The sequence below is a fragment of the Diplotaxodon limnothrissa genome, linkage group LG23 (assembly GCF_057381915.1).
Source record: "Diplotaxodon limnothrissa isolate DT_005_m linkage group LG23, D_limnothrissa_male_GT1.1, whole genome shotgun sequence".
Lineage (NCBI taxonomy): Eukaryota > Metazoa > Chordata > Actinopteri > Cichliformes > Cichlidae > Diplotaxodon > Diplotaxodon limnothrissa.
In genome coordinates, this window is record NC_140617.1 from 28,713,952 (window position 1) to 28,740,712 (window position 26,761).

The 26,761-nt window shown below is 40.9% G+C and overlaps 1 protein-coding gene across 7 annotated transcripts in view; it reads right to left on the reverse strand.

Annotated features, from left to right (window-relative positions):
* Window positions 1-1,835: 1,835 nt before the first annotated feature.
* Window positions 1,836-26,761, reverse strand: part of LOC146608253 (abl interactor 2-like) — a 31,688-nt gene continuing 6,762 nt past the window's right edge. The window contains exons 2-10 of one of the 7 annotated variants that reach the window (XM_085347341.1): window positions 24,095-24,262; window positions 23,475-23,651; window positions 21,028-21,131; window positions 16,563-16,709; window positions 13,818-13,939; window positions 6,783-6,947; window positions 5,039-5,122; window positions 2,737-2,916; window positions 1,836-2,378 (exon numbers count right to left, since the gene is read on the reverse strand). In XM_085347341.1, coding sequence (XP_085203467.1) covers window positions 2,203-2,378; window positions 2,737-2,916; window positions 5,039-5,122; window positions 6,783-6,947; window positions 13,818-13,939; window positions 16,563-16,709; window positions 21,028-21,131; window positions 23,475-23,651; window positions 24,095-24,262 — 1,323 coding nt within the window. In that variant the 3' untranslated portion in view covers window positions 1,836-2,202. Of the gene's footprint in view, window positions 2,379-2,736; window positions 2,917-3,673; window positions 5,126-6,782; window positions 6,948-13,817; window positions 13,943-16,562; window positions 16,710-21,027; window positions 21,132-23,474; window positions 23,652-24,094; window positions 24,263-26,761 lie in introns of those variants that run through there. The other 6 variants (XM_085347339.1, XM_085347338.1, XM_085347337.1 and 3 more) reach the window with 6 other exon arrangements.

The following is a 26,761-nucleotide window of genomic DNA, read 5'->3' on the forward strand; positions in this document are numbered from 1 at the left end:
CCGATAAATCTCAATAATTTTATTGTCTTTGTTCTCATGATTTTACAAATATGATACTTCTGCAATTCAACTTTAACTGTGCAACACAATGGCATTATGGACTGTTAAACTCGACATCCCGAGGGGACGTCTGTGACTCCAGGAAGCTGTGAATCCTGCAGACCAGAGGGCCTCACTCAGATACATATATATATATATATATATATTTTAGTGTCAGTTTATGAGTGTTATGCAACAAGAGTCAATGTTCTCATTCATCTCCCGCCTGCAGTCTGTCCGCAGGATTCACTAGCAGCTTATGCACACACACACAAAAAAAGATTTTTCACCACTGATGACGGCTACTGTCAGGGGGGAGGAGGAAGCCGAGTGCCTCCCCTCCCTCTGTCCCTCCTCCCCCACAGGTCAGCGAGCGGCTCCTTGGACGTGGGCTCGAAGTAAAGTTGTACAGTCTCTTTGGATGAGGCTGGCGGTACCTGGTCAGAGCTGCAGGGCTGCTTGCCTTTTTAGAAATGGGTGATCTTGCCACGTAGGTTTCAGGGACACCAGTACAGATAATAACAATGGCATGCAAGACTCACATACAGACCCACTTGCTGTTGTTGTTTTTCTTTTTTTTTCTTTTTTTTCGGAAGTAGAAAATAAAAAGATCCTGACAGAAGTACAAGCACAGAGCCCTCGCAAACAGCCAAGCGCATCAAAAACCATACGGAGGACGAATGGTGCCTAAACTCACTGTCTCTTTAAAAACAAAAAAACCAAAAAAAAAAACAACAACAAAAAAACAACAACAAAGGTATCGGGGTCCTAATGTGTTACTTAAAACCGTTTCAAAACACAACAGCTGGCTTCTTTTCATATTCAATAATTCCTGTGTCTGAGGGCATAATACATCTTCACATTTATAATATTTCTTCTACACCTTTTTGTTTTTTGAACTTTTCACTACAAATGTATGTGCTTCTGATTTCAAACAGCTCGGGAAAAACTAAAGATCTGTAATTCGACGACAGTCCCGCTTCCCTCCGGCCGATTTTTATTGCAAAATGAAGTGATAACCTCTGAAACAGCAACACACACACACTTCAATATGGCACAAGCATCTTAGAAATGACCTAAATGCATCGTCGTCGTGGTTTGTCGTGGGTGAATATCAAAAACCAAAACCACACCATATCTAAAAATATTAAGACATTAATCATCAGTAGAGCAAAAAAGAAGCTTTTAGCCCCCCCTCTCCTTCCATGAGTTCAAACATGCAGTCTGCCGCTCTGTAAGCAAAACTCGACCGCCAACTCTTGGTGAACGGCAAAAGAAATAGAATAAAGACAAAAGTAAACGGCTCGCCTCGACTGTTCATTCAACTTTATTACGGGAGCTGCAGACTTTAAATCCACGCCTTTCTCTGATTTGAGGGCTGGATGACGATTCCTTCACCTGAAAACTGCAAAGTAAAGCATGTAGTGACTAAACTCGTCCGCTTTAACCACGCAAACGGAACAAAAACGAGCAAAGTTCATCATTTAAAGCACTCTTAAGGAGGATTTCCCCCTTTTATCTAGCTTCGTGGATCACATTAAGACATCTGATGTGCTTATCTTCATCAGCTTTGGCACACTCTGTGCCCTCACCCGCCCATCCATGCGTCTCACTGAGGATATCGCTGTTGCATCTGGAGTGTCTGAGAATAACGAAACCTGAAGGCATTTTCCTCCAGCCCTTTTTTTCCGAAGCCTCATCTACCCGCTCATCCCCCCCACCTCCCACTACAAATAAATATTGGGAAAACTGCTAAAAACACAAGGAATAAAAAACATAAAAGAAGCAGAAATCAATTTAGTGGCCTCGTAGTGTGAAACAAACTCTCAAAAAGTAACAAACCCATCACCGCCCAGTCCTCCTCGTTAATCAAACAAAGTCACAAAGAAAGAAACGTTACAGGGAAGCTTATATCTAGAGTAGTGGTCGTTTTATAGCGGCGACTAAGTCACGAGAATGACCGAGTCTGTCATGTCCAATTTCTTCAAAAAAACAAAAAACAAAAACCTGCCTCCTCTTTGCCTCCCTGCTCTTTGCTCTCTTCGCCTGGAGGTGATCATGCTCTGTTCGATCAAAGTCTTTGACCTTTAACCCTTCCCTCCCCCCGCTCCTATCCCCAACAAGCGCTCCTCCCGTTTCCTCTCCTGCTCAGGGAGGCGCCGCTCAGTCAGCGTAGTGCATGATGGACTCGACGTAGTTGCCGGGGAAGAGGCCCGTGGTCCCGTTCATGACGCCCTCGAACCAGCCGTCATCGTTCTTCTTGATCACGTAGATGATGGCGCCCTCCTGGAACGAAAGCTCGTCCTCTTTGTCGCGGGAGTAGTCGTAGATGGCCACCACTGCGGGATGACGGAATAAAATATGGAAATAAAGATGGAGTGGATTAATATTCTGGACTATTATTCAGAAAAAAAATATTTTTTATTTCTGACAAGTTGTCAATGTATGGCAAGAAATCCTTTTCCATTTTTGTTTAATTAATTAAATGAAACAGTCATATTTTCTGGTCATTTTTCTTGCCAAATAGTCCTCATTTACACATTTCTTTCTGCTTATTTTATCAGAAAATATTCAAGTTTGTTTAATTTAAATTCTTCCCTGAATCCATTTTTCCCCTCTTGGACCCGCTAATCTTCCACATTACACTTTCAACATTTTATTTTATCACACACATTTCCTTGACCAGCAAAGGCAGACCTTTCTCCAGGTAGTTGCGTGGGGCCCAGGGCGGGTCCTCCTCAGCGTAGGGGTCGCTGTACTCCACCACCGCCGACTCCTCTTCATCCTCATCGTCCTCGTAGTCTTCAGGTGGCGGCGGAGGAGGCGTGGGCTCCTCAAACACCGGCTTGTCGGCTGGTGGAGGTGGCACGTCTGAGACTAGGAGTAGTTTCCAGGTTGGGCAGTAATGGGGGGGAGACAACCAGTTAGAGACGAGAAGAAGCTCAGAGGCGGAGCTCTTACAGTCATGCAGAAACAGCCCATGCTGGGTGTTTGTCAGTTTTACAGAGAACCTGAGGACAAACATGCTGAAAACAAAAAGTGCACGCAGCAGCTCAACGTGCATTTACAGAAAGACGACACAAACGCCTCATTATTCTCATCATGCTTCACACTCTTTGCTTACACGCATGATACCGAGCAGTCAACCACCACCATCTGCTGCCAATCCACCACCTTCAGGCTTTGAAATCCCTCTCAGATTTTAACCAATGGGAAAAACCTAAAATACTTTTCCTCTGACCAGTTTCACTTCTCCATTTCTTGCTTTTGCACCTTTACACTAAAAATGAGCCTTTGGTTTTTAAAAGCATGACATCTGGAGCTGATGTGCTGTCCATAGTCTCACATGCTCTGCATTACTTTTACTCAGTAAGAGAAGTTGTTTCAAACGTTTCTGGAGCAAAACCCATGAAAGGGGAACTAAAATCTTCAACGAACACTCAAAAGTCATTATGTTCCCAGCGTGTTGTGCATACTGGTACAAGGCGTTTTCACATGAAGGCACCCAACCTGCATGCTGATGGTGGGTGAAGCAGACATCAGGTTAACTGAGACCCCTGGGCCCAGATTTCCTTTATAAAACCTTTATAAAGAGCTTTTCTGCCACCACACTGTTCACTTATCCACTCACACATCAGAAATTTGTGATTACCTGCCTTCGCACACAAAATTGGATTTGCACTAAACTTCATTAGCACCGAGCTGGCCTGCACCATCTGGTTTGTTTGTTTAAGGAGGAATCATTTTGTTTCCAAGTTCCTCTTTTGTTGGCACCACATTAGCATTAGTCACCTTCTCCTGACATATGACGCACTTTGACAGGGTTACAGCTTTCCCTCTAGTTCCTTTGGATAATTCTATTTGTACTGGTGTTTTTTTTAAGTTTGCTCCACACAAGAAAGAGATCGCAAGTTTTGTTAAACTAAATGTTAGTTTAAAATCTATCCTATTATAACATTTGTCTCCATGCTATTGAAAAAGTGCTCATTTAGATCATTTAACAGTCATGTGCAGTCTACAGTACTATAGCATGGTTACCACAAACCCTAAAGCACGTCTGAACCTGCCTCGACACATTTTAAAAAATCCAAATGCAAATTAAGGCAGCTGTAGATCCAACAGCTGCCAATGGCAGAATAGTTACTTCTGTTATGCTAGTGTGAAGTCTGGCTCCAGGTGTAGCTGTTGCACTGTAATGCAAACTTTGTGTTGGTGTTGTCCAAAGAAAGGAAAAAAACAAACATAATTTCCACATGCTCCAAATAACCCAACAATTTCTGCTTGATTTCCTCTGTGACAGTGTCAGACAGCTGGATTGTAATATCTTGAGCTGCATGAACGCTGGTGTTTGCACATAAAGTTGGTGATAGATTGTGTTTTTTTTCCTTTTGTCAAGGTAAATCTGTCAGGTGTCGTTTGACAGTGCCCTCGTGTTTGCAGTATTTTACATTCACACGACATTCGTGTCCATGTCTTCGAGTTAAATGCAGAAAGTGCTTCTCTGATTTATTCTTTGCCTCAGATGAAGAAAGAAGTCCCCCCATTTTGCCAATTTCTTCCTGATGGTGCCAACCTCACTAGGAAAAAAGTTAACAGCACCACCTGCTGGACTGAAATCGCAGTCCAGCAGGTGATCTTCGTTCTCCTTCTGAACAAAAACCTTTGTATTTCGTGAACCTGTATCAATATAATGTTGTCATGCAAAATAGTGTCATACTATGCTTGGAGTGTTTAGGCCCGAAATATCTCATTGATTTGAATCAATTATCGCGCTTCGAGTCTTCTGGAGCTTATAATCATACTTCTGGCATAATCTCCAAACGTATCAGACAGTTTAAAGAAAACTGCTCAGAACGAAGCCTGAATGTGAGGGCAGCAGCTGATGTTGGTGGTTGTTTACTTGAGAAAATATTCACACATAACAAGAACCCAAAAACGCACACTACAGGGGATTGAGTGGAGGTCATGCAGAGGGGGCAAAGAGCTAAAGGCCACTTACTAGTCTCCTGAACACGGGCCACAAAGCCCATCAGAGGCAGCTGAGGGGTGATCTGCATGGAGGGGGGAGGGGGCACGAGCGGGCCTGCTATCACCAATCAGAAATCAATACACAGAGGAGGAGGAGGGGACGGGCCAGAGAGAGGAAGGCGGCAGATGTGAATAGGAAGAGGTTAGAGACCACAGCAGAGAGTTAAAGAACACTTAGTAAAGAACAGAGTTCTCATCAGAGGCCTGCAGCTACTTTAATTATACATTTATTAATGAAATGCCAAAAAATATTAACCAAAAAGAGAAAAAAAAAAGAAAAGAAAATTGGATTCTCTTAAAATTTTCACAAAGAATTGGCAAGAAAGAAAGCAATTGTCACATGTTAAAAGATGGAACCGTTTTGGAGAGCTTCACAGACATTTTATGATCCAAATATTTCTTCAATCAATCAGGAAGATGATGTGAGCCCTAAAGTCCTCATTCTTCATCTGGCTGTCAGACAAGCGTCTGAGTCTAATCAAAGGAATAATTGATGGGTGAAGATCGCAGGACTGACAGCAGCAGCAGACACAAAGACTTAGCAGCTCTTCAGACAGAGAGCTGGTGAGGAGGTGAAGTCCGCTGAGGACGCTGAAGCAGATGGGAAATGGCAGACTACAAAACCAGACAGGCGAGGGTTTAATAGAAAATGCAGACACAACCCCACAAAAAAAACAAAACCTAAAGGTTCAATGAAGTTTAAATCAGCAGATAAGACTTGAGTGAAACAGAGATAATAATGCAGCTTTATCATGCACTGCTCACACACTGGTGCTCACGAGCAGAGCACAGATAAGATTTCATTTTACCATTTTTTTTTTTAAACCATCTCTCTAGTTTACCAGTAGCTAATCCCCGCCGCCTGTATTCTAAAAGAAGAGCCCAAGTCCTTCAAGTACAAGTTTGAAGCTTGAAGCAGTTGGACCATGCTCCTCTAACCCCAATAAAGCATCTTGACCCAGACATCTGCTCCCCTCTGGATATTTTCTCTTTTTCAGACAATCATCTGTAAAGCTTAGACATGGTTGTGCTGCAAAATCCCAGCAGATCAACAGTTTATAAAATACTCAGACCAACAACCATGCCATGTTCAAGTCACTTAAACCTTTATTCCACATTCTGATGCTTGGCTTGAGCTTCACCCGGACACCTAACCCCTGCCTACGTGGCTAAATGCACTGATTTGCTCCCACGTGACTGGCTGATTAGATATTTTTGTAAATGAGCAGGTGAAAAGGTGTACCTAATAAAGTGGCCAGAGTGTAATATTGGTTGGTCTATTTAAGTTAAAGACAAATTCACTTCCTCATTTTTAGCATGGTGTGTGTGTGTGTGTGTGTGTGTGTGTGTGTGTGTGTTTGCGCGCGCGTGTAGAGCTGCAAAGATCCATCAATATATGGAAAATGATCAATTCTTAAAAGAAAAACTGTGATTATTTGCCTTAAACTACCAAATATATTTTAGTTTTATTGTGTTTAACCTAAGTCACTATTTTATATAGCAATAAATAAAACGACTAACTAGAAGGTTGTCTGCAATTTAACTGATTACAGAACCATTAGCTGCATCACCATTGGCCCAAACCTTTATTTATAGGACAGAGAATAATGTTAACACTTTTTTTATGTTCAGACTTCATAGGGAATGAAAATCTTATCTATAGGAATCCAAAAATGAAACAGTAACACACACACACACACACACACACACAGTACCTTGATTCTGGGCAAAGTGTGGCCCCCCGTTAAGCTGGTTCTGGTTGTGGGTCACGTTGGGCTGACCAGTGACGGACGAGGGTCGGCGGTATGGCAGGGAGCCTCCCACCGGAGGGTTCGGAGGCTGCTGCGCGGGGCGGTTCATGCTGTAGAACTGAGGAGCACCTGAGAGAAGACGGCAGCAGGGGGCAGCAGAGAGCCACGTAAGTCTGGGAGTGCAGGCAGCAGTATCATGCTGCTGTCTTACAACACCAAGTTTATTAGAAGAATACAGCTCTGAACAACAACAATCTATTCAAGTTCTATTTTTAAACAGCCACATAGGAGCAATTCATTGGATTTTGTATCAAAACTTTGCAGTTTTACAAAAAAATAAAAAAAGAAAGAAAACATACCTTTTCCATTTGCAAAGTTTAACATTTCTTCGTTTTGAGCCAAACATACTTAAATGGTTTGGTTCAATGCTAAATTGTTTAAAATTTTCTGGTTTTTTTCCTGAAGAAATTTCTACAAAAAAACAGCAGGTGAAACTAGAAAATTTAGCCTGTGAAGGTTCTCAGTCATCCAGGTCATCGTAGTCAAAGGAGCTTGCAAAGAAAAGCGTCTGGACTTCTTTAAGTTACTTGAAGACGTTTCACCTCTCATCCGAGAAGCTTCTTCGGTTCTAAGGTCAAATGGTGGAGAGTCCCAGATATAAACCTAGTGGGAGTATCCCCCCGCAGAGGGACAAAAGGACCCCCTGATGATCCTCTAATCACCTGAGCCAAGGTGTGAAACTGGGTGTGGGTCCCAATCAGAACGCCCATTTAGGATAGCCGCACGTTTTGAGTGTTTCCTTTACATGTGTGTGTTCCTTCTTTTTTCCTTCAGGCTTAGAGGGAACATGTTCTGCCCGGTGGTGTAGGGTCCTAATTACTCCAAGTTTGTAATTAATTTGTAACTTGGTGTAAAACTTGGTGTAAAAATGCCCAGACCTCTGCATTGGAGAGACCAAACAGCCACTTCACAAGCGCATGGCACAACACAGAAGAGCCACCTCCACAGGATGAGACTCAGCAGTCCATCTGCATCTTAAGGATAAAGGACACTCTTTCGAGGATGCCAATGTTCACATTTTGGACAGAGAGGACAGATGGTTTGAAAGAGGAGTGAAAGAAGCATCTATATCCACTGTGAGCGACCATCTTTGAACAGAGGCGGTGGCTTACGACACAAACTGTCTGCCATCTATAATCCAGTTTTGAGTTCCCTCTCCAGACGCCTCAACGCCCACTCACATCCTGGCCATCTGATCTCAGGAATTCGCATGATAAGGTGGGGCCAGGTTTCACAATGAACTCACCCGAAACTCTGGCTGATTGGGACCCACACCCAGTTTCACACCTTGGCTCAGGCGATTAGAGGATCATCAGGGGGTCCTTTTGTCCCTCTGTGGGGGGAAACTCCCACTAGGTTTATATCTGGGACTCTCCACCATTTGACCTTAGAACTGAAGAAGCTTCTCGGATGAGAGGTGAAACGTCTTCAAGCAACTTAAAGAAGTCCAGACTCTTTTCTTTGCAAGCTCCTTTGACTAGAAAATTTAGCATTTTATACTTTTTTTTTTTTGCATCTCACCTTTAAATGAAAAGTGTCAGGGGGGAGAAAAAAAAAAAAAAAAAGAACTGAGTAACACGTCCCTTAACTTGTCCCAAATCTCTCTCTGAGCCAATTCAAATATTAACATTTGGGTAACAGCAGTTCCACCTTCCAGATAATTACAACATCCAGCCACAGAAAAACAAAAGAACAAATCACCTGGACACCATTAAGAAAAGAACAAATAAATAAACACAGCAAGAAAGCATATCACCACACAGCTCATGCATTAAATATCAGAACATCATCATGACAGAGATGCTGGAGGCCTATGAGAGGCCGAGAGGGAGGACGAGTGGAGCATCTAGCAGCAGCAGCGGGATGATGGAAAGTTGGAGGCAGATGGCAGAAGAGCTGCACACAAACAGGACTTGTGGAAGTTTGTTTGTTTTGTCTGTTCCACAGACTACAGCAAAGACGTACAGTCAAAGACCTGTTTTACAAGTATTTTCTAACACTGAGTAAAATCACCCAGGTAAGAGACTCGTCTTCTTTAAAGTCATTTCTTGCAGTCAATATTTAATTCATGTGTGCAGCCCTTATGAGGTGAGAGTTTCTTTTTAATACCGACCGCAGTGCTCATCAGAGCTTTAAATCCAGTCTACATCCTGAATAGAAGACCATCAAATTAAAATAATGCAGCTCCACCTATCAGAGCACTTTCGGTTTTCTGAGTACTTCAGTGGCATCACTGCCAGGTCTAAAATAAAACATTCAAATTTCTTTTTGCAGAGAACAGTCCAGACAAACTGCAGTTATATTGAAAGATATTCATCTTAAACTTCACTCAAGTTTTGAATTTAAATACAAAATCTTTGGAAATTTACAGCTTTCATGAGAATTCATTCGACACGTATAACCACTTCACTGTTTCTAGCATTTTTAAAGAAACTTAAATGATCAGGTACCATCTTAAACATTAAAGCCTTACCTCCCCTTTTCTTAAAATTTCTGACATTTTCATTGTGTTCAGTTTAAACTGCTCATTTCAACTTAGTATTAGTTTGTTTTCCGCTTGTGTAAAGGACTTCTTCCTGTCCATTTCTTTCACACTAAAAGTACTTGAGACTAAGTGACTGCGGTTTATAAATTGGCTTACAGAAGTGTCAAAGCCGTTTACAGCAGAAACCTCTTTACTTCACCCTGAATTGAACAATATGAAGACTAATGGGTTTTTGTAGTTATCAAGTGAATGTAGACTACCATAGCAGAGTCATCTAGGGATCGCAACAGTAGTTATTGTATTCATTCAGGGAATGTAATAGTTGTCTTTGTAGTCTAAGTAATGTAGTTGTCATAGCTGTAAGGGAATTGATTCATCGTCGTAGTCGTCAAGGGAATGTCGTGGTCGTTGAAGTACTTGTCAAGGGAACATCGTCGTAGTAGTCATCGTCAAGGGAACCTAGTTGTACTTGACTACTTGTCATCATTGAGGGAACGCAGCAGTAGTTACTGTATTCATTGAGGGAGAGTAATAGTTGTGGTCGTATCCTAGTTAATGTATTCATCTGAATCCTGTCCTGTATAATTTTGTGTTTCAACTGTTTATAAATTGTTATCAAATCAATTTATTTATATAGCACTTTTCACAGGATAAAAACCACTTCAAGTGCTTCACAGTAATATAAAACAGAAACACATAAAATACATTAATAATAAAACACAGCACAAATCTAATTAAAAGCCAATCTAAATAAATGAGTCTTAAGTTGCTTTTTAAAAGAATAAATACAATCAAGGCAACGTAATGATGGAGGGAGAGCATTCCACAACCTGGGGGCCACCGCTCTAAAAGATCTATCACCTCTGGTTTTAAAATATGTTCGAGGGACTACCAACAGCCTTTGATTAGAAGATCTCAGGCTGCGAGAGGGAGCGGGGGGTTCTAAAAGATCAGGGCCCGTATCCCTAAAGAATCTTTGTGCAAAAAGTGGCTCCTAGCGGCCAAATTCTAAGAAAATTCTCAGAGTCATGACGTTTTCTTAGAATTTCCCCTAAAAGTGACACGACAATCCCAGTTAATATAAAAGCTATTCCTCAAGATTCCTAGCGCTTAAAAGGGCTCCTAAGGCGAGATCTGCTAAGAGCAGGGAAGAGGACTTTTAGTGGCTTAGGAGTTCCCCTAAGCAGCTGCACAAAATGGCCAACAGAAGAGGCAGGAGAGATGTCCTGCAAACACTGGATGACAGGGAATTATTGAGATGCTACAGATTGGATCGTGCAGGAATCATGTTTGTGGTGGATCTCCTTAGAGATACAATTACTTCACCAACTCGACGCCACAACGCTATTACACCGGAGACGAAAGTAATCACAACCCTGAGGTATTTGGCAACCGGGAAAATGCAACAATGCAGCAGTGATGACTTGGGTCTGCAATCACAGACATTGCTAAAAGCTGAGCCGTGTTACCCTCGTTAAGACCACACTGGACTTGTAACGTTGTGATTTATACTTCATTAAGGACAGCCCCTTGAGATAGGCCATCTTGTTTTCAACGGGGTCCATATGGGAGTGAAAGTACAAAATATGCCAGCTAGGATATTAATATGAGCAAATAAGACACGAATTATTATTTGAACAGGGTGTAATGAGTTTAAGTTTTCACATATTTTGGATTCTAATGTTAGGCTATAACCCCTACAGCTTACTATTCATTTTCCAGATATTTTCTTGAATGTGAAATATTATTTACAATTACAGTCAGCATAAGATTAGAGTGTATAATTATGTTTACTGATTTGAGGGTACATCCTTTGCTCATTATCACCAAAAGCTCATTTCCATCAAACTTGTAGGATCAACCAATCACGGCTTTTGAAATGATGACTCATACCTAGCAACGGGGTCAACCACACCTCCTCACTAAGATAGGATTTTCCATCCATTCCTTGCTCAGAGTTCACTGAAAATGTTCTGGAATCACTTCTAAGCTAAAACTCCTGGCAAGGAATTTTTAGGTTAAGTTAGGAGCTCTCTGAGAGGATTCTCAGAATCTTTAGGGATACGGGCCCAGAAATGTAAGCAGGGGCATCACAATTCAAAGCTTTAAAAGTCAGTACCAAGATTTTAAAATGAATTCTGAAATGTACTGGAAGCCAGTGTAATGAGCGTAACACTGGTGTAATGTGCTCTCTTTTTCGTGTCTTAGTTAAAAGCCTTGCAGCAGCATTCTGGACTAACTGGAGACGATCAAGATTCCTTTTCCTCAAACAAAGAAAAAGGCTGTTACAATAATCTAAGCGAGAAGAAATATAAGCATGAATAACCATTTCTAACTCAGACAGCAAAGTTTGCAGTTTGGAGATGTTTCTTAGGTGAAAAAGGCAGTTCCTAATTAACTGGCCAGAGTGTTGTTCTAGGGACATGGCAGAATCAAACATCACACCAAGGTACCTGAGGCTCAGGTGAACAGATGAGCCAAGAGAACCAAGATGCTGTTTGATTAGAGATATCTGGTTGTCGGGGCAATAATTAATGTTTCTGACTTCTCAGAGTTCAACTGTAAGTAGTTGTCACCAAGCCACTGTTCAATGGAAGCTAAACATTTAATTAAAGAGGACAGTTTATGGACTTCCATCGGCTTAAAAGAGCAATAGAGCTGAATATCATCAGCATAGCAGTGATAAGACACCTCAGGGAACTGCCTAATTATAAGTCCTAGAGGTAACATGTACAAAAGAAAAAGAATAGGACCCAGAACTGAACCCTGCGGTACCCCACATGTCAGATCTTTAGAATGTGACATAAACCGATTCGCAAAAACACTAAAAGATCTGTTGGAGAGGTATGACTGAAACCACTTCAAAGCCAGACCGGACACACCAACTACGTCCCGGAGCCTGTTAATCAGGATGGTATGGTCAATGGTGTCAAAGGCAGATGTCAAGTCCAACAAAACCATGACTGAGGATGCTCCGGAGTCAGCTGACATCATAATGTCACTAGAGACTTTAAGTAATGCGGTTTCTGTTGAGTGACTTTTACGGAAACCTGACTGAAATTGGTCATAAATTTCATGTTTTTCTAAAAAAAAAAAAAAAAAGTGGTAAGTTGATCTGCAACTACTTTTTCCAGAATTTTCGATAATAATGGAAGCTTAGAGATGGGCCTATAATTCTTAAGCTGAGTTGGATCCAAACTGCTCTTTTTTTAATATCGGCTCAACAACAGCATGCTTACAGAACGTAGGGACCACACATGTTAAAAGAGAGGCATTGCATATCTCTACAATAGAGGGGCCAATGACAGAGAGAGCATTTTTAAACAGCCCAGCAGGTAGAATGTCATTTGCACAAGTGGTAATTTTCATTTTATCCAGCAGGAGTGAAAGGTCACGTATGGTCATTGGGTTAAACACTGACAGTAAATGAGGGGGAGGTGGCCCAGAGACACAAACAGATGGTATTGAAGAACCAATGCTCATACGGACATGATCAACTTTATCCACAAAGAAATTCAGAAACTCATCACTCTCAGATATAGATGTCACAGGTACTCGGTGGACCACGGGGGAAACAATAGAGTTTATGGAGTAAAAAATAAACTATCATTGTTTATGTTTTGCTTGTTATTTTCTGCTACTTATTGTAATCATTATTTGCTTAAGCCAGCTTTTATGCTGAAATGTATTCAGGTCCACGGTATAACTTCATTTTTTGTGTCTTCTGCACAGCTACCTGTAGTTTCAAAATGACTGGTGTAGTCGCAGGTACAATAAATCCTTTTTTCCTGCCATTAAAAACATTCAACAGGTTGAATTTCTAAATTTAAACTGAAACAAATTTTAGATCTGAAAATCTTTCAAGAACTAATTCAGACTTCCAGATGAAAAATAAATGAGTAAATAAATTAGGGTGATGAATGAGCACACTGGGATCACACAAGCACGTCACGGAAGGCGGGATGGAGGGCGTGCAGGGGGTGAGGAGGGAGTCGCACTCACCTTGTGCAGGGTTGCCATAAGTAGCAGGGCCTGTGCCAGTAGGTACCGTGGAGGCAGGGAGTTGGGGAGGGGGTGGGGGTACAGGCGGGATCTCTACAGGGGGATTGGGGGCTTGTGGGGGTCCGTCTAGGGCAGAGGAAGGGGGCCCAGGGGCTGTGGCAGTGTTTGGGGGAGGTTTGGTTGCGTTGGACTGGGCAGGGGCTGAACCTGAAGGGGGAATCGTGCAAGGATACAAAGGGGGAGGAAAGATAAGTGAAGGGAGGTTAAGAGAAGGGTGAGAAGGGGAGAGAAATTCAATCCAGAGTTTGTGCACACCGATTCGACTAATGAAAGCCAGAGTGAGCAGTACTCCCAGATTACTCAACAAAGATTAGTGTAGTTAGTACGTTTCAGTCACAATAAGGTCCTGCAGCTCAGAGAAGAGAGGAAGGGGGACAAAAAAAGGGGGTTACCTGGGAAAACATTGGGTGGGGCTGGGGTTGGAACGGCGATGGGCACGCCCACGCTGCCACTGCCGCTGTTCTCTCGGCTGCTGCTGCGACTGCTGCTGGGGTGGCTGCCTCCGCTGCTCCCACTGCTGTCGATGGGTCGGCAAAAATGTGTCAGTCCACAAACAAACACACCAGCAGAAATTGGAAGAGAAAAAAAAAAAAAAAAAAAACTGCACCATTTGTTAACAATCACAGGAAATAATACAGCCTACATGTAACATGGTTGCAGTCTGCCCTGAAACCAGTATGGAGCTTTTTTTAACCCAACTACAGAGCCACAGGAACAAAAGTCAGGAACTTTGAGAACTACTGACGCGTGGAAAAGTGACAGTCTGTGCTTTATACTGACAGCAGGATATTTTGGTATAAGGACTCAAAAGTAAACTTGAGTGTGAGTACAAAACTACTCAAGAAGGGGCAAAAACCGTGCTGTGAACAAGACGCGTGAATGGTCTCAGTTATGATTTTAAATTAACAATTTTGCACTTGCAAATAGACTGTATAAAAAGATGGCTCTAGCCTCTGTTAAGTAATCTACTTGCCTTTGAAATACAGTTTTGATACAGTTCTCTTCACATGGGGGAAAGGTGGAGACACCAGGTTGTCTGTTCTGTCAGAAGAGAGATTGTTGAAAGACCCAAAACCCCCAATGACCCCAGGTTACATCACTGATGATGTGTCCAGGGGCACCAGATAGTGCATCATAAACTGAATCAAAGAATTTGAAATTTTTCTTTTGTTTTATTTCAAATCAGATGTGAATATCCAACAAAAAGGGTCCAGCTGATCACCTACCACTTGCTACCTGGCTAGCACTGTTAGCAGGATGAGTCAGTTGTTGACTATGACAACAATCTGCATAGTAATTGCAAAAACAAATGAAGGAACACAAGACTTAAACTTGTTTTTTTAAGTGCAGCCAAATGCTGTTCAACAGAGAGATGAATCTGCCGTCTCATAACAAAAGAACTTGTCAATCACAGGGTAACCACACTCTCGAGTATATGCTAATTTCTTATTATTTTTATATTTTTATTTTATTTAAAAGATTAATTTTACAATCATTAAGACCTAAAAACAACTGAGACCAAGAACCGAATAAAGTGTTTACTGTAGTAAAAAAATAAAAAATAAAAAAAAAATTCCCCCGATCAACCTTTTATACCAAATACATTATAAAATTAGGTTTGTGGCCAAATTAAGGTTACTATTGTTGCTTTGCTAGTGACAGCTTTTAATAGCATTAGCTAAATTCTGGGCTAATGCTAAATGAATGCTACAACAGCATCATTGGTCAGTTGCATGTTAATCAGTGACCAATATTAGCATGGCGATATAAGAACGCCAACAACTCAGGATATCACATGGTGCTTTGTTTTCTAACCTCCACTTCTTTCTTTTCTAAAAAAAAATACATAAAATATTGACACACATAAAAATGCAAACACACACACACACACACACACACACACACACACACACACACACCAGTGTTGGTCTTGTAAAGTTTTGTTGAACTCAGATCCCCAATCCCAATCTTGAAAAGATGCTGGAGTAACTGTTTACACTGAACCTGGCTGACTTTTAATCCTTTGATCCTTTGGGGAAAACAACAGACATTTCCTGAAAGTTCCTGACATTGTTCCCAGGTTCACATCATTTATTTCCAAGTGAAATTTAGATCTATAAATAATTCACCTCTCTAATACAGTTTTATATTCAATCTGCAACCAGCCTCAAGCAACACACAGTTCAGCTGTCTTTTCTGTTCTTAATAACTCACTTCATTAATGTAGCACCCTCAAGAGCATTGATGTGTTAGCGTGAGCTGTATGCCTTTGAAATGACTATGTGACAGTGACAATATTAAAAGAAAAAGTGGGGGCAGCTGGAAGCCTTCACAGGAACACATGACACAGCTGACGCAGTGGCAACACGGGACAAAGACAGATATGAGACGCCGTAAAAGCAGCAGGAAAGATCATGAAACATGGGGCAGACTTTCTGTTGACAGGCGGGAGAGCGCATGGCTGAGAGATGAAGAAGATGAGCTATGGATGGAGTGGAGCAGATACACACTCGTGCTGAGAGGAGAGTCAGGGAAGTTTTCCTATTTCTAGAAATACTTGAAACGTTTGGCCAACAGATGGGACACCGTGACGAAACTTTCCATGTTGTTTTCCCCCTCCCAAAACCCCTCTTGCTTTTACTTCTGAGACGGCAGGCAGGGTGGATCTAAGAATATCACTCCGTGTTGGGCATGAAAAAGCTTCATCTTGGGAGATGAACTGACAGTGGATTGACAGGACTGTGGGGGCGACGCTGCCTATTTAATGACTATTACCATAGGAACCTGTGTCTAGCCAAGCTAAATAAAGCTCTGCATCTCTACCTCATGCTTGTTTCTTTGTTGTTATCTGAGCAGCGAGGGGAGCAAACAGGTGAGGAGGTTTCTAAATAATGTGTCAGTCTGGGCTTCTCCTGGGAGCTGGAGCTGCTGATGTGGGCCTGGATGTGAGTTTTAGGAAGTAAGAGTGGTTATAATTTCAACGAGGTACCATATCAGAGAAAGTGCTCAGAAGCTGGATCGCATTTTTAAGTGTAGGAGGGGAGAAGAAGAAAAGGCAAGTAGAGTGGGGCAAAAGGGGGGTGGGGGGCTTGTTTAAAAAGTGTAGAGAGGCATGCTGGGAAGTGGGGTGGGGGTACCTGTACGTGCGGTTCCTCTGATTAACAGATGCAGTGCGTGCAGGGCTCTGCTGGGGGTGCGCCATGTTGCGCGTCGGGCTTGAGACGTAGTCGTTAGGGACAACGGGTGGACGCACCGGCTCAAGCGTCCTATAGGGGGAGTGGCGCCTGCGAGAGGGTCAGGAGGACAGGAGTCGAGAGGAAGGGGAGGGGGGGAGAAAGGAGGGCATCCATAGAGAAGTGTAGGGGGAGGGGAGGGGGGAGAGGGAGGAGGAGAGCAAGAAACAAACAAGTGCAAACTTAAAAAAAAACAAAAAAAAATGGGTGATGACAGGTGGTGAAACACTGGGGCTGGCTGGGGTCCACAGGTGAGGGGGGCGGAGTCAGAAATGACGTGGCTGCTGTCAGCTGAAAAACACACTCCCAAGGAGATACACCATGAGTTTGTTTGCACTTAATGAAATCAAGCAACTACTACAATTAAAACTAGTTTTACTGACATGTTTGATTTGTTGATTTATAAGACATTTATTGTTTACGTAAAACTGTATCTATTTTACAGCTGGACAATTGTGGTTCATGGCACAGTCACACTAGGATAAAAACAGGACGTGGTTGTGGTTGCCCATTGATTGCAATTACATTCTTTTTGCATTTGAAAACCACATTAAATCACAAAACAATTGCAACCTGTCTGCAAACAATCACAGTCCGACTCAAACTGTTTGCAATCACTCCCAGACAGGTTGGTGAAAGTTCGCAATCAACTCGAGTCAGTCTCCAACCTGTCTACAATTAGTTTCTTTACAACAGGGGAACCAACTGGACTGGTTTCCAACTGTTGTATCCTATATAAAACCAAAGTTACTGAGTTCTTATGTCATTTTGCAGTTAAACTGTTGTCATGCAGACCTTGTTGCTCAACCTCATTCCATTGCAAAACTGATAGTAGACTGACTGCAAGTTTCAAACGTTGTACGAGCTAGTTTCAGGTTCGTGTCAGTTAAATATAATAAGCATGACGAGGCAAACTGCAATCTAGTTGTTTAGCTTTTGAACAAAGTGCATTGCCCTTCACGGTTAGGTTACACTAGCATTACGCTAGGGTGAAAATGTGACAAGTATTTCCAATTCTTATCATAAAGAGTAAACCCACGTTATCCGTTTGGCTCTAAAAACTCTACAGTAACTGTACTGTGCTTTTATAGAGCCCCTAGTTCACTCAAAGACAAAGTTTACTTGTGGTTTACATAACAACAAAGGCAGTTTATGGTGCAGTTGCTTTACTGGCCTGGCTCCCTTGAGACCAAACTGTGCTTTATGTGGCTCATTACAAAAACTGAGTCTGACACCCCTGATGAAGATCAATGAGAGATGAAGCTTGTTTTTTTTTTTTTTTCCATCTTGCTGGCACTAACTTCAAAGATATTTAAAAGGGACTGTATTTTTCATTGATCACAGTGTTATGGAGTCACAAGCTCATCTGGTTCATGATGTTAAATTGATGCTAGCATTTAAACCTTTTTCAAGAATGATTGGAACAAAGAAAATTTTAATTTAAAAAATCTGTATTACTGCTAGTACAGTTTGTGTTTATATACTCTTTTTTTCATGAAATGATAAAAACAAAACAAAAAAGTATTCCTGTATGAAATATTATGATGCCACTCAATTTTAGTCACTTAGCAACAATTCCTGAGTTATGTAGTAACTTCAACACTTAGACTCTCAGTGTAAATTAGCAAAAGCAATCCTGAATTTATGAAATTGTTCAAGGGAACTAAAATAATAAAATCAGAGCAACAGGTTTAAATCCCTAAAGTGTTCCCAATTGTTCCCACCCACATCTTCTGAACTATAAACTCCTTGAATAAAAACCTGGAAATGTGTTTTTTCAGCCAGCAGCAGCTCTACGATGATCAGTTTTTAACATGGGAGGGATAGAAAAAAAAACATAACCCTGAGGTTTTATTGATCTGGGCCTGCAATAAGATGTGCTGGATGTAAATTTCCCAACTGACACAGTGGGGTGACCCATCTCTGAGCACTGTTGCCATGGCAAAACGCTGCTATGAGGAATATGGGGCAGCCAGGAGTGGGCGAGCTGGGTCACAAACACACAACTCAAAATGAAAACTGAGGTAGTTGAGTAACAGAGGAGAAGGCGACAAATTAAAAATCACACAGAGGATGTCCGCCTGTAGCCACAGGCTGCGGCTGAAGGTGCGTCATGGAGGGTTGCAGCTGTGGTTGATCGGCATGCGTCTTGAAGGGACAGAAGGAGACACACACACACACACACACACACACACACTTTTTCCACAGAAACACAAACAGCACATCATACATAGGACTGTCCCAAGGGTAAGACATACACACACACACAGCATTATGAGGTGCACTAGCAGAGTTCCTGTGGGATAAAACACACCTCCAACAGTCAGGCACAAGACAGACAACACCAAACACCTCTGCAGCTTCCATGAGCTCCGACACAGAACATAACATTAGAATACTCCAAAACTAAGAAAGGACCACAAAACTTCAGTGAAAAGTGACACTCTAATTAAAGTTGCTCCAAAACTACACCTACATTATACAGTTAAAATTAAAGTCTATTAAAGCCATTAACCTGTCACAGCCTGCCCGTATGGCTAAATCTGGCTGATAGTGCTCAATTTAATGGTTAAGATAAAATACATTCACTGTAATTACTTAGCAGCATGAACAAGATATGAGCTGAAAGATACATTTTATAGTTAAATAATGATGATGACTCAAAAAGACATTTTTGGAAAAAGACTCAATCAGTTGAAAATGACATTATCAGAGCAAACTAGAAAGGAAAAAAAAAATCTTCAATTTTAATAAACAAAATGCAATAAGAATGGGGGCTAATCCGGGATTTATAGAAACAAACAAACAAACAAACAAACAAACAAACAAAAAACTTTTTTTTCCTTTTTAAGATGCCTTTAAGAAATAATGGGATCACAGCTGGTATGATTTACACTTAGATTAATTTTTTTTTAGCTTTAAATACCTTGTGATCATAATGATCATTACTTTTGTATAATGCAGTGCAATATATATAATATGTACCTTACTTCCTAATTAATGGGTCGGCCAATCTGAATGAAAAGTTGCACGAAGATCGTCACACATGAAGTGATTGTTAACAAACTTTATAAAAGATTTGTTATAAATCCCAGTTGATTTTGGTATTCAGCAACCCCCTTGCGAATGCCATTTTTTGTTTGTGTCATTTTAAATGTACGTTGTTTGTACTCAACTTGACGATCACCGAAAGTACCACAGGTCTTATATATAGAAGCTGAATTTGGACAGAAGGTCGGCGTTTGTACATTTTCCATTTTGTTCAACTGAATCTTCTGTATTTTATTCTAATTTTTTATTTTCAGTTGGGAAAATATTAGTTAAGCATGTAAGTACATCAGTTTCTTTTTACTCATCAGCCAGCATGCATACACCAGTGCTGGGATATAAATAGTGACAGGGTAAAATAGGCTAATATCAACCATGTATCTGTACTGCTAGGCAGGCAGGATTTGATGGGTTTAACGCAGCTAATTGTCTTCTTAAAGTGAAGCTGATAGAAATTAAAATTAACAATATTGTTTGTTTTTCCCATTTGATGCTTTTTCATTTTGATGTCTGATCTAATTTCAGTCAGGAGGAGTTTAACAAGTTTGAACTAAAAATAGAATAAAAGAGCTTTTTTTTTTTTCTTCTTTAGATGACAACCAATACAAAACCAATCTCTTCTTCTACAAACCCCAAAATATAAAGTTTCTTTTCCTAAAATAAGGGATTTAAAAATCCTTGTTCTGGTCTTGAATGCCAGAAAAAAGAAAAAAGCCAGGTATTAAATTGGGTACAAACAAAAAACAAAAAACAAACAAACCAAACAAAAAAAAACAAAAAAAAAAAAACAAGAAGAAGAAGAAGAAGAAGAAAAAAAAGAAAATTGTGAACAGACATCAGCTCGTATTTTGCAAACACTGCTGCTTATATTCATATCAAGTAGATTATCAAAAGACAACTTTAAGCATCCCAAAAAGAGCAAACTTTAACACACTTGCACACAAAAAAAAACAAACAAACAAAAAAAAAAAAAAAAACCCAACTCTTTAGAATTTAGGGAAACCTATTTAAAAGATGCATGGTGCATGGCTGAGAGCGAGAAACCCTAACAAATCCAAAATTCAGCATGCAGCTTGATGTAAAAATATTTCTTGTATAAAAGAAATGAGGTTGTCTCAGCAGCACAGAAATGTGAACTGGCCCTAAAACAGATTTGAAACCACCCTGAAGAGACTAATTAAACCAGGAGGTAAAGGAGCGATGATGAAACTGGGAGTAACCACGTCCATATGACAGGCCTTGTCGTTACCCTCCCAAAACCGACTCTGCACGCCGTACGTACGTCTCAACACACATCAAGGTGGTTGCACAGCTTACATACCCAAGCGTCCCTTTCCCCGTCATGGGTGGGCTCGGGGGCTTCTGTGTGGGGGGGTTGGTGCGAGGGAGTCCGCCTCCTCCAGCCTTCATGTTCTGAGCGCTGGCCTGTGGCAGGTAGGTGGACATTGGTTTAGAAATCTGCTGGTTAACCATTAGACTTCTTACACAGCTGTCAACCTTCAAATTATCCTTTATTTTGTGATGAGAGTTAGAAGATAAGATCAACAGCACTCCTATAGGAGGCAGCTTAGGTTAGCATGAGGAGGTAACAACATCTGCCCAAGTAACAAGAATTCATCTCCATCGTCCACACTAAGGCTCAGTTGGTAAGAGCAGGTCATCTACTGATCGGAAGGTTGGTGAATTTGCATCGGCTGCATGGAGGCATTGGGAGGAGGTGCATCCAGCGAGTATGAGTGTGATTGTGTGAATGTTAGATAAAGTGCTTAGGTATAGATAATATATGAATGCTGAATAAATGTGGGTGACTAAGACTTGAAGCAGTTTAAAAAGAAAGAAAATATATTACATGCTAATTGGCTGGTTTTAGAAGTGCTGATGGATAGATTTTGCCTTTGCACACTTGGTCATTACAACCAGCTTTCTGTTGGGTAATGATAATAAAGGTCTTGAAACTTTCTGCTTTTCTTTACGTTCTGTCACAGATTCACAAATTGCCACAAATTCAAATTAAAAGTTGCTAAAATGTTAAATTAGGTCAAAGCACATAAAAGTTTGGGGTTTTTTTTAGTCATAGCACGACAAAGTACAGGGAGACGGCCTTCAGTAGGCTTATCTAAGTCAGACAGTCTGTTGAAAGGCATAACAGAAGTGTCAGAGTCAAATTAGGCTCTCCTATGTAACACAATATTATTATCATCATCATCATCAACTAAAATATAAAATCATAACAGTTGGTGTTGATGATACAAAGCTGGTTGTTGTGATTCAATTGTGGTTGTAGTAATCAAATATAAATTGCAGTTTACGCGACACATGGATGCAAATATGCTCCAAATTATGGTGTAATGCATTTGCATTTCCTCTCATACCAGCTGTAAATTTTGCATCTTTCAAGGTTTTTCCAGGTTTTATTTCCAAAAACGACAACATGAAGCGAATACTGATATTTCTACTTTTTTGTGCATTAAAAATGTGACAGGAAAAGGATTTTTCACAAGTTCATTTTTAACCTCCTAAGACCCGAACTCTTCCACGACATGCATTTTTAATTTCTCTTTGATATTTGGGCATATTGGGGCCCGATGAATGTAAAAATAAAGAATTACCAGATTTTTTTTCAACCTTATTTTTGATTTTAAGAAAAATAAGAGCCACATATGAGGATATTCGTTTAAAATTTTGATAGAACAGTAGCAGTATAATGTCCTTGTAAGTGGATATCAGGCCCTTGTAGAGCAAAATTTAGTATTTTACTCTAAATAACCCAAAATGTGATGTCCATGTATGTGGACGCCAGGTCCTAGGAGGTTAAAGCATTTTTCTGAAATATAATCTGAATATCTGTAAGCAAACACATCTTTAACTGCAAACAAACCAAAAATGTAAAAGAAACCACAGACACAACAATACAAAACATCCACAAATCACAAAAAGCCCTTCCTTGTTTGGGGCTCTTACTTTGGAAATCTTACCTTAAACCTTTGCAACCACTACAGTTGGTAACAAAGATAAAGTTAGGCAAGCATAAAGAGAGAGAGAAGAAATCAGGTGATTAGTGTGTGAAGGAGGAGAGGAAAACAACAGTTGTTCAAGCTTGTGCTTCACAAAGCCGAGCTGGAGAGATCCGGCCAACAATAGCTTAGTGTTTAAAATCTGAGGAATTCGACCTTCATAAGGTTGAAAGCCAGCGCTTCGGTTTTCTGTATAAACAAGCTCGTCATTGTTCAGAAAGTCAGCAGGAACAAAGCTTTAAGAATCAGCCTCTCCCATGATTTTATTAAACATAAAATCATGAGAAAAGCCTGTTTCCAGCTGCAGGTGACAGGCTTAATGTCCTGGCCGTCACTGGCTCCCCGTCCATGTGAAAAGCCTGAGTCATTGATTTTTTTCTTAGATTTCTTGACTTTGAAAACCACTGAAACCTAATAATAAAGAACATGACCTCTACAAGTCCTTTGCTTATCTTTAGACTTTCATCAGTGAGCAGCCTGGATTAATTCCGACATTCAAACACATTTCCATGGTCTTCTTTTGACCCCTAAAGTTAAGTATTTGACAGTACTGCATGCAAAAAAATACCAATATAAACTAAATTCTATCCCTTAAATCAATATTTAAGTATTGTATTTAACTATTTAAGTAAGTGATGTGATTATTTTTATATTATAAAAATAATCACATCACTCTTATAAACTGGCATGTGGTTGGTGACTTTTTAAGACTACTTTTGGCCAAATTTAAGGGAAAAAAGCCCAGAAACAGCACCTTAACTCCGTGGCCCATGTCATCTAGCAGGCTGTAGTCGATGGGCTTGCGGATGTATCGCACAGGCCTCTCAGGGTTGGCCGGGGCGATGATCTTGTGCGTACGGGACGTGTTCTTGTTGGTGGTGAGGATGCCGATCTCCCGCCGTGCTACCTTCTCTTTGTGGATGTCCACCGTCTAAGGATGAGAGGCATGTTTTCATTTCTTAAAATTAAAACACTTAATCCTGAAAGCCTGCCAAGACTTTATTAGGAGGAAGAGGTGTTTCAGAGTGTTTCATAATTTAGGGTTTTGATTGCTTTGAAGTATCTGTTGCATGTTGAAACCCTTTTATCTTTCGATCCAGCGTGCAGCTCCAGCACACATATTTACCTGCAATGCAGATACACTGAATTATACATTCATTATCCACACAGTCACATCAGCGTCTGGTCCATTTGAATAGTAAAACTTTATTAAAACCTCATTAATCAGGCTTACACAGTGCTTAATACCCAATAGAAAAAGGACAAAGAGAATTAAAAGGCCATATTTAACTGTTAATTGTGCTTTGAGAACTGATGGAGGGGGTTCCTTCTTGGCAGGTGAGTCAAAAGCCTGATTTGTTTAACTTCCCTCACCTGTGAGATGTGGTTGATGGAGGACTCCATGCGGCGGAGCTGCGAGGCCTGGATGTCCAACATCTGCAGGACATTGTTGGCCAGCGTGTTGATCAGGTAGGCTACGCTGGCCAGAGACTGGGTGGTGTAGTTCTTGGTCTCCTCCAGCGCCCTCTGCTTGTCTGGAGTCTGAAGAAGAGAAATGGATATTTGACTTTCAAAAGACACGATTTGCATTTCATGGAAAGCAAACGATGCAGGTTTTACAAAGTGATGAAAACTGAGGGAGCAGAGGGGAAAACACAGCCTGTGTTACCTGAGGACATTCTGAAAAAATGCGGACTTTAAGTGGGCCACCTTTACACTACAAGATTCCTGCATATTTTGTAGTGCTTGTTGTACTCAGATGAGTCTAACAGTTTAGACAAGGGCCATGTCAAAACACAGAGGAAATCCCACAGGGGGCATTTACACACTTCCAGGGCTACTTCTAGCCTGCTGTATGAGGGTGGGCAGCTACAAAGATTAGAGGTTGCAGCAGACGACTGGTTCCCCCACAGGGTTCTGGCATCTCTGAAACGACTGTGTTTGCATTTGATCCCTGACAAAAACAAGCAGAATATAAATGGATTGTTCCAGTCGGCTTGGCTTCTACAGGAAGAACAGCAGTCAACATCTGCACATTTATTCTCTACAAGTGCAGAAACATAAGAAGACAGAGATGTTCTGCTTTTGTGTCAAAACACTTTCTGTAATGAGTACTACAATATTGTGCAAAAGTCCTCATTTCTTTACATTTTCTTTGTGTTTTTGCATTTCAGTAACATACTACACCTAGTTCCCGTTTTCCTAACAAAACATAAAGTACTATCATCAGTGCCCTGATGATTACTGTAGCAGCAGGAACAGCAAGATGCATATTATTATAGGCTAAAGGTGATATCCACTCAAATAAAATGTCTATTATAATGCCAGCATCTCTTCAAAGAAAAAAAAAAGATGTTATTAGGCTGTTAATTCTGTAAAATTGGTCCATAAAAAGTACACAACAATGTTTAGGAATAACACTAACAAAGTAATTAAAAACGTAGTCCTTTCAAAGACCCTGCCGCCAGTCAGAAAGTGTTTGCCGAAATGTCAGCATGCAAACCAAGCAACTGTTTGCACATCTATACACTAGAGCAGGGCGATATGACCAAAAATATTTATCACGATATACATTTGAAAATTTGCGATAACGATATAACTGACGATATAATTGACACTAGACAAAATACTTTACAACTCCACAACTTTATTAGTGCAAACAAAAAACAAAACATCAATGTATTTTCACTTAAACAAGCAGATGTTTTTTTTATGTTGATTAAAGTTATATAAAAATGTAACAGTGCAAATGCAAATTCCTTGCTGACAGTTTAACCAAAAGGCATTTCCAGTGGAAATTGGCCGACATATCCTCAGCATAACCATGTATAACATCCACAAAACTTAAAAAGAGGTTATACACACACAATACGGTAATATTATGTTGAAGCACAGTACTTATCACTCCGCGAGGCGCCTGCCTACGATAACCGTAATGCTCTGACAATCCATCAAGTGGTGCGGGTTCGTAGCTTAGCAAAGTCGTACTAAAACATCTGACAGATTTTTGAGCACCGTGTACGACATAAAATCGTTTCGAGGTCAGTAAACACAACCAAAATTCATACATAAGGCACACGGGATTATAAGGGGCACTGTTGATTTTCAGAAAAATCAAAGGATTGATTTTAAGTGTGCCGTATTTTCCAAAAAGCACGGTAATAACGACGGCCCGCTAGCATGCGCTACCTAAAATAGTGCTTTGTTGTGTATCTGACGGACGAAAGCTAAACCAGCTCCACACCACTCAAGTTGCAGCAATTTTACAAACCGATTCTAGTTCATCTGTTTCATTCAACGATCCGCTTTCACCCTTCTCATTCTCTGTCGCCGCCAGCTTTTTCCACCATGTGCATATGGAAACAGAGGCACTGTGCATGCGCATTTTACCCATATTCTATCGTGATATTTCATTTTCTTATCGTTGCCCAACATTATACCGGTATTACCGTGAACGGTATGATATGGCCCAGCCCTACTATACACACATTTTAGCCTACAGCCACTGGTGGCTGAAATCATCATTTAACCTCACATGTATAATTTAGCCCCTGTGGGGAAGACGGACTATCAGAAGAGAACGATACAAGCACAGAAAGAACACACACACTTCAAAAGAAAGTTCCCAGGCTGGAAATTAACTCATTCACTGCCACTGACGTCTATAGCCGTCAATTGCAGTGAATGAGTCAATGGGTTTAACTCATTCACTGCCAATGGCTGGCAGTGAATGAGTTAATCTAGGACTTCTTATTCAGTATTCATTTACTGTCATACAAGAGATTACAAACACGAACCTCACAGCCTCAGGAAGAACCTGCACCTCAGCTTTGAGGCTACACAGCCCTCTGTGCAAGGAGAGGATGGTGAACAGAGACAGACGGCTTTCATTTGAACTTGATTCCAAATTAGCTGAGCTACGGGTTTGTAAAAAACAAGCCCCAGTGGATGGATCAGCTAAAAAGACCCCTTTCCATGTAATTATCCAAACACACCTTATGAAGGACGATTTAATGGGGCTACAGGTTATGTTGAACCCGG